Genomic DNA, 8778 nt, shown 5'->3' with positions numbered 1-8778 from the left:
AAGAATTGAAAAGCATAATCATTTACAATATAACCATTTATATATATATATATATATATATATATATCTTAAATGAAATACATTGATGTAAACTTTTAAATTTTTACGCATCCAAATATATATACTTTTTAATAATTTAAAAGCCCAATAATATTTTTTTAAATAAAATTTAATGTAGAGGTAAAATTAAAATTTTAAAAATAAAAAATATAATTCAAATCCGTATAATTTAAGCCAAAAATGTATATATAATTCTCTTTTGAAATTATCTCACATATTAATAAAATTTGGTGTATTTTGCCTTATCTTTTATATTAAATGTGAAAAATGTCAGAGATCTTGTGAATAAAAAGAAATTATGGTATGAGTTACAACCAAACGTCATCCCATAAGTGATTCAAATTTATTATTGTTCAATCAAAATATAATCCAAAAAAACCTAGAGATTATACACATTTTCACTTTAGTTGTATAAGATAAAGTAATTTAACCTTTGTTTGGTAAATTAATAAACATTTAATTATGATATTTGTGGTAATTGTGGTAATTGATCGCACATAAAATTGAACTAAGAACTCAAATTTATCGAAAAACAATAAACTTTATTGGCACATTTGAGAGAATTTATTTAATTTTACACGAAAAAGAATTATAAAATAATTTGAATGGAGATGGTTATTATAGAGCAGAATGAGGGGAGAATCTAGTTGCCTCTGCACATCTTATCGACCTCACATCCTCTGTTATAATTGTTGGCTGGATCTCCTTGTGTTTCGCATTTGCCATCGGGGCATTTTTCACCTGCATCCGCACCGATGGCGCCATAACCAAGAGACTCTGCGGCTGCTGGGGTCACCACAAATGAGGAAACGAGCATCGTAATGATGCAGATTGCAAACATTTTGGTGGAAGCTGCCATTTTATTTTCTACGATGGATGGAAGATTGGATGTTTGGAGATTTGGTTTGAATGAAGCCTGCACAATGTGGCTATGAATCTGAGCTTATATTGCCTTTCGAGCCACCCTCCATGGACCATGTATTGCTTTCGCTTCTATTTTTGGCACCATCCCCTGGCTTTAGTTAGTTAGTTAGTTTTGTTGGGTCTTTGTGGTTGCCATTAGCCACGCGATTCAAGCGAGTCAATGAGTCGATTTTGACTTACTCTCCCAAAGTGAAAATGCATTAAAAAATATTATTATATATTTTTAATGGATTAAAAATATATAATATTTGACAAAAAATATTATTGCGTTAATTCAGTATAAATTTGTACAAAACGTTTGAATTAGTGAGATTACTCAATTTATTATTATTATTTTAAATTTAAATAAGTAGGTGAATGAGTCTAATTAGTAATTTGGCGGAGAAACCCTATCTCGTCGCATGGAGAGATCAACGGTCACGATCTCCCGTACTCATCCGCCTTCCCCGTTTACTGATTTTTTTTTTCTATTAAATGGCCTTGCTAGCCTCCTTAATCACGACTTCATCTTCTTACGTCTCCGTTCATCTGAAGCATTTTTTTTTTTTTGTTTCGCATATTATTTTGATTCTTGAGATCTGTTTTCTTGATTCTGCATTGTACCAAGAGAAGGGTGACTCCCTTGTTCTTGACCTGCCGAAGAGGCTGCAGATAAATCAAACCAGAGAAGTTATCTGGCCGGTCGTTGTTTCAGATCTAATCGGATCTTCGTCGACGAATCTGCTTACCGAACTTCTTACATTTTCTGATCTTTTTTTTCTGTGTTTCGTCCTTCTTAATCTGGTTTCGTTGATCTTTTTAATCTCTGGTTTTGTTTAATTATGAGAAGGGGAGATGAGTGAAACGGCCTAGGTTTTAGCCTTTTCACGAGAACCTTCTCGCATATTGATTTTTTTATGTGTCACCTTCCAGGCAAACTGCTTTGATGTCCCAGTAGTTTGCGTCTATCGGTGCCTACATTTCTTCTGTTTTCTCTGATTTTGAGGTTTTAAATTGGTTCCATTTCTTTAGTTCTTAAGAATAAGCTGAAGAGATACAAATTTGGATCGAGATGACACTTTTTAATTTTCTTTAGAAGACTCGTCAAGATAGATTCTGAAGTTGTTGGGGCTATTCCGATCGGTAGTAGTCAAGATCAAGCTAAAGCCTCCATTATAAATCTACACAGATTGCTCTGAAATTTTGCTGCTATGGACAAAGGAAATTACAAAGGAACATTAAGAATCAACCTTATTAACAAGAACAATGAACATGAATTAGTTTTGTGTACAATTTATTGACCTATGAAGGCTACCAGCAACCCTGAAACATCAATAATCCTGAAACATCAATAGTTCTGGTCCGCTTGTAAGAATCAAACCATTTTGCCAGCATGAACCCGTTTCTTCTCCATGGAGGCACACTCTGAACTATCCTTATTTTTGCGGGGGCTCAAACAGATTCTGTGACTCGATTGCCCCTGCATCTGTATGAAAGGTTCTTCTATACTGACATTTTCTATCTCCCCTACCGAAGTGACACATCATCTCCTTAAATTAACGATAAAATGAAGCTAAAGTGATCTGCGGCGGGTTTTCCGGCGAATAGTCGGTGCTGCTGTGCTATAGAACGGCATTATCAGCGTGGCAGAAGACCGCGGCTAACCTATACATTCTGTTCACCGTAGTTGAGAATTTTGCGATGGTTCTAGAAGAAAAGGGACGTGGCGGAGAAATTGCAAGTATTTACGACTGTCAGTTCAAAAATTAAAATTTTCTGCTAGAAAAAAAAAGAATTAAAGCCATAATCATGATAACATATTGAAACGACCTGGACCATTTTGTAATTTAACCATACATATTAAAAAAAATTGAATTAAATCCAAAATCACGATTACATATTGAAACGACCTGGACCATTTTGTAATTAAACAATACATGTTCCTTAGTTAGGCCCGGTAGCCTGCTTGGTTTAGAGAGTTGGGCCTCTTTGGGATAAGAATACAATGGGCTTGGGTGCCGGCATTTGCCAGAAAGAGACTAAAGATGGGCCGGTAGCCTGCTATCGGGCCTGCTTTGGATAATAATTGGTTGGGCCTGGATGCCGGATGGGCCAGAGCATGTTTTGGATAAGAATAGATTAGGCTTGGGTGCCGACTTGGGCCAGAAGTAAACTATAGAGTTGGGGCCGGATTTCAAAATGGCCCGTTTATAGATCTTCGTCCTGTTCTTTCTTTGAAGGGGAGGACATATTATCACCCATCTTTTTCTATTGATTTTAAAGTGGGTAAGTTTTTTTTTTTTTTAATTTTTTAAATTATTTTTTTATTTTTATTTTACAATTAAATGAAAATATAAAATGATATTTGTGGTAATTGATCGCACATACAATTAAACTAAAAATTAAAATTTGTCGAAAAAAAATAAACTTTATGGGCACATTTCAGAGAAATTATTTAATTTTACACGAGACAGAATTATAAAATAATTTGAATGGAGATGGTTATTATAGAGCAGAATGAGGGGAGAATCTAGTTGCCTCTGCACATCTTATCGACCTCACATCCTCTGTTATAATTGTTGGCTGGATCTCCTTGTGTTTCGCATTTGCCATCGGGGCATTTTTCACCTGCATCCGCACCGATGGCGCCATAACCAAGAGACTCTGCGGCTGCTGGGGTCACCACAAATGAGGAAACGAGCATCGTAATGATGCAGATTGCAAACATTTTGGTGGAAGCTGCCATTTTATTTTCTACGATGGATGGAAGATTGGATGTTTGGAGATTTGGTTTGAATGAAGCCTGCACAATGTGGCTATGAATCTGAGCTTATATTGCCTTTCGAGCCACCCTCCATGGACCATGTATTGCTTTCGCTTCTATTTTTGGCACCATCCCCTGGCTTTAGTTAGTTAGTTAGTTTTGTTGGGTCTTTGTGGTTGCCATTAGCCACGCGATTCAAGCGAGTCAATGAGTCGATTTTGACTTACTCTCCCAAAGTGAAAATGCATTAAAAAATATTATTATATATTTTTAATGGATTAAAAATATATAATATTTGACAAAAAATATTATTGCGTTAATTCAGTATAAATTTGTACAAAACGTTTGAATTAGTGAGATTACTCAATTTATTATTATTATTTTAAATTTAAATAAGTAGGTGAATGAGTCTAATTAGTAATTTGGCGGAGAAACCCTATCTCGTCGCATGGAGAGATCAACGGTCACGATCTCCCGTACTCATCCGCCTTCCCCGTTTACTGATTTTTTTTTTCTATTAAATGGCCTTGCTAGCCTCCTTAATCACGACTTCATCTTCTTACGTCTCCGTTCATCTGAAGCATTTTTTTTTTTTGTTTCGCATATTATTTTGATTCTTGAGATCTGTTTTCTCGATTCTGCATTGTACCAAGAGAAGGGTGACTCCCTTGTTCTTGACCTGCCGAAGAGGCTGCAGATAAATCAAACCAGAGAAGTTATCTGGCCGGTCGTTGTTTCAGATCTAATCGGATCTTCGTCGACGAATCTGCTTACCGAACTTCTAACATTTTCTGATCTTTTTTATGTCTTTCTACATTCTTAATCTCTGTTCTTTGATCTTTTTAATATCTGGTTTTGTTTAATTATGAGAAGGGGAGGTTAGCGAAACAGCATTAAGTTTTTGGCTTTTCATGAGAACCTTCTCTGATATCAATTTTTTATGTGATACCTTCTAGGCGAAGTTCCCAGTAGCGTGCGTCTATCGGTGCCTACATTTCATCTATTTTCCCTGATTTAAAGGTTTTAAATGGTGTTCCCTTTCCGAAGTTCCTATTAAGATAGATTCTGCAGTTGGTGCTATTCCGAACAATTGTAACTAAGAACAATCAAAAGCCCCATTGTAAATCTGTACAGATTTCTCTGGAATTTTGCTGCTATGGACAACAGATCACACATGAACATAAAGCATCAACCCTAATAATATGAACAATCTACAGGAACTAGTTTTGTGCAGAATTAATTTTCCTATGAAGGCTACAACCGCAACCCATCGCCACCCATAAAAAATGAAAGAGGTGTTAAATTTAAACTTTCATGCCTTCATTTCGCCTGGATTCGCCCCTGCAATGGTCTGCTTACGAATTAAGCCATTGTGGCTCATAAGTTTCAACACCTGCTTGAATACCCCCAGTTTCCGGACCTTGATCTTTTGAATGTGCGAGAGTAATGATGTGTAATTCTAAGTCGGTCTGGAATAGCAAAATCTCTGGATAGAATTGATTTCTACGATGTACCGACTTCAATCAAAATTCGTGTCTCATCAAATGCTCGCCTGCCGTAAATGACTCGAGTTTCTCCATCGTCGGTTTGCCGTAGCCTGCTTGGATTCGAGTGTCGGGCCGGCTTTCAATGGGCCTCCATGCCTCTTGGGCCTTTAGTCTGGCTGGGCCATTGCATGGTTTGGATAAATATCGATTGGGCCTTGGCGTCGGCTTGGGCCAGATAGACTAAAGAGTTGGGCCCGGTAGTGTGCTTGGATTATAGAGTCAGCTTGCTTTGGATAAGAATATGTTGGGCCTGAGTGTCGGCATGGACCAGAAAATCGGCTTGGGCCAGAAAGAGTTCGGCTCGGCATGGGCCAGTAAGAGACGAAAGAATTCGGCTCGGCATTGATCAGAAAGAGGCGAAATAGTTCGGCTCGGTCCAGAAAGAGGCGAAAGAGTGGGGATGAAGAGTGGTGCTCGGGGCAGAAGGAGGCATAATTGTTGGGCCCGTGCCAGGAGACTTAAGAGTTGGGCTCCTTGGGCCTGAATTAGACTTAACAGTTGGGTTCCGTAGCCTGGCCGGCTTTTGAAAAGAATAGATTGGGCTCTGGTGTCGACTTGGGCCAGGCCTTGTTGCCTGTTTAGTTAGAATGTCGGGCCAGATTTTGATAAGGATAGGTTGGGCCTGGGTGTCGATTTGGGCCAGAATGAGACTAGAGAGTTGGGTTCCGTAGCCTGCTTGGATTAGAGATTCGGGCCTGCTTTGGAGAGGAATAGGTTGGTCTGTGGTGTCGGTTTGGGCCTGAAAGACACTAAAGAGTCGGGTCTGCTTTTGATAAGAACAAGATGCCTCGGCTAAGCGGTTATCTAGACTGTACTCGTCGACGTTTCTCCTAGGCATTTTCTGTTGGGTCATCGATCGGGGTTACTGCGAGAAGATATCAGATTGGACCATCAATCCTCAAGGTCATGCCCTGTGGCATGTTTTCATGGGTTTGAGTTCCTATTTTGCGAACACATTCTTAACTTGAAATAAACAATCAATTTTACATTGCATATTCTCTTTGATGAGCAATATAACAGCTAAAATACAAGACACATCTATTCAGGCTATCCAACGAGATTATTAAGAAGGTTATCATCTATGAATAATCGCCAAGGAACGCTACATATGTAAGCTGGGGCGACAAGAATAAATCATTACATGATATTTTTAATTTATTTCACAATGTTACAACATCCGAACTTTCTGAAACAATGAGAGAATGAAGGCATCAGATTCTAGCCAACCACCCGCTGTTGCAAGATTTGCCCAAGCTTCAAGTATAGAGCTGCTTGTTCCTCGAGTGTGAGATTCACTAATATCTATAAATGCAGCAATACACCAAGTACATGGATTTTACAACTATTGGGTAAGAACTTAAATCACCGTAAAATGAAACAAAAAAAAGGGGCAAAAGATTACCTGGTCCAAGATTGTGTCAACGGATAGGTTCTGAGCCATAACAAAGGATTGATGATATATGTAGGCGAATACAGCCATCACCATCTACATAAAGTTTCAGGAAATTATGGCAGTGAACAAATTAGGAAAGTAACACTATCTGGTAAGCAACACAATATTATTCATACTTTGTAAACCTGCTAGAACCTCCCCCTAAATAGAGGACAAAGTCACGAAAACTACTTGTTCCCATCTTCAAAGGGGTAGGTTGTAATCAAAATACAATCAGACAGATCAATGGATGAGAAATTGGAAATTTTCAAACAAAAATGTAACCATTCTAATAATAGCCACCGCCCATCAAGGGTTTAACCTCTACAAGATTACTGCAGTTAGTTGGACAGTCTTTGAAAATAATTTCATCACGTTTTGGTACTTCTAACCCTCAAAGGTTCGGGGTAGAAATCATTTGAAACATAGTCGCAATTAGCTTTAAGAATCACTATCAAGTTCCATTTAGAGAACCTAACTGTAAAAGTCATCCAAATGATCCACCCAGTGTCTGAAATCTAATGTATGAATCTATGGTTTCTTCTCCAGATCTATTGTTGATAAAGAGTTTTGCATTAGTAAATTAATTTAAGGCACCAACGTCCAGAGTTCTTGGTGGCTCACCTGGCAATCCATTCTATCTGTAATTCCACCATGTCCAGGAATACTATCACCAAAATCCTGCATCAAACAGAGAAAATGATATGAGATAGCTCATCTCAAAGTTGAGACTTTCCAAAACAACACAGACGGTATTCGGAATGAACCTTCACTTTGAAAGCTCTTTTGAAACCACTTGCAAAGAAGCCTCCAAAAGGAGCAATTATTGATGCAAATAAACCAAGGCATAACGCATGTCCTTGAACTGGCAATATGCTTACCTTCTTCCATGGAAACTGAAAGAGAACATAGAAATAAGAGTTCCTCACTAATTTGGAACAACTTCATGAAGTGTAAACTAAACAATATTGGAAAAAAAAGAGGTGGAAAAATAGATGTACGGCAGATCAAAGGTGCCAAAAAGGCCATTCATGGCATCAAGAAACATATTTGTGAAAGATTCAATATATGTTATTAGTTATAGACAATTTTGTAGGGGCACAACAGATTCAATATATGTGAAAGATTTAGCTCGTATTTTCTCTCTTATGTAAATTAAAAGGGCGGTGGAGGACTAATTGATGCCAACAACTTGCGTAGAAAATCCTCAAAATAAAAAAGTAAAAACAACATAATGCCAAAAACTGAAAAGATATTTGATAGAGCCCAAATGTATGAAATATAAAAGATAACAAATTACAACACCCCAAGTAGAGGTACTTGAACCCTCCCCTCTTGAGATCATTCTCAAGTCCTAATTCACTCACCAAAATAATGTCCAACCTCCTTCCTTGCTCTCTTTACTTACCACCAAATACCCTAACAACTTCTTTATCTAATTACTAATGTACCATTAATAATATCCTTATCATTACCTGCCCCTCAAACACATTGTCCTCGAGGTGTGGTTAAATAAAACAAAAATCAAAATTGGGTACATAGTACATCAGCAAACATATCTAAAAGATACGCATCACAGGGATACAATATTCTTTTAGTTGACTCTCTCTACACTACATATCATTTCTATCCCACTCAGGGTCCCTAGGCATTTCTCTCTTCTCCTTGTTCCTCTCTAAAGCGCAAATGGCTTCAAGGCGGCTCTCCCTTATTCATCATGTAGCTCAAATGGCTTACTCCTATCAAGTGAAGTTTTGAGTGGCTCACAGCGTTACCTTCCCCCTTTATAAGAGGTTTAATAATATGGTCGAATAATAGACTTGCTGATTTTTCCAATAATTCTAAGTTCAATCAAATGTAAAAGTGAACTTCTCCAACCGAAAGTAAAATGCAAAGTGATCGGAGATCAGCAATACAACTCACTCAAAGTCAGGTCCAAGACATACATAGAATATAGATGCACGTATTGGAAATAATTTTACATTAAGGTTAGAAGAATGCCAGAATAAGAAGCGATAGAAGAGATATACTATTCATATTAAATAAGATTCAATTTATAGTCAACACTGACC

The 8778-nt window shown here is 37.5% G+C and overlaps 1 protein-coding gene and 2 non-coding genes across 3 annotated transcripts; 2 read left to right on the top strand and 1 right to left on the bottom strand.

Annotated features, from left to right (window-relative positions):
* Positions 1-1626: 1626 nt before the first annotated feature.
* LOC111786122 lies at positions 1627-1728 on the top strand. Its single transcript, XR_002813754.1, has one exon. It is a non-coding gene; the product is annotated as a small nucleolar RNA snoR109 (small nucleolar RNA).
* A 2687-nt stretch (positions 1729-4415) lies between these two features.
* On the top strand, positions 4416-4517 carry LOC111786123. Its single transcript, XR_002813755.1, has one exon. It is a non-coding gene; the product is annotated as a small nucleolar RNA snoR109 (small nucleolar RNA).
* Positions 4518-6288: 1771 nt separating this feature from the next.
* On the bottom strand, positions 6289-7634 carry LOC111786121 (phosphatidate cytidylyltransferase 2-like; the record flags this gene model as incomplete). The annotated part of the gene is made up of 4 exons (XM_023666467.1): positions 6289-6576; positions 6677-6760; positions 7331-7387; positions 7474-7634. Coding segments are annotated over 4 exons (386 nt in total), but the record flags the coding sequence as incomplete, so codon positions are not given.
* Positions 7635-8778: the final 1144 nt, after the last annotated feature.

This window comes from Cucurbita pepo, unplaced genomic scaffold, assembly GCF_002806865.2.
Source record: "Cucurbita pepo subsp. pepo cultivar mu-cu-16 unplaced genomic scaffold, ASM280686v2 Cp4.1_scaffold001049, whole genome shotgun sequence".
NCBI classification, from domain to species: domain Eukaryota; kingdom Viridiplantae; phylum Streptophyta; class Magnoliopsida; order Cucurbitales; family Cucurbitaceae; genus Cucurbita; species Cucurbita pepo.
The sequence above is the reverse complement of the archived record's forward strand: the minus strand, read 5'-3'. Positions and strand labels throughout refer to the sequence as shown.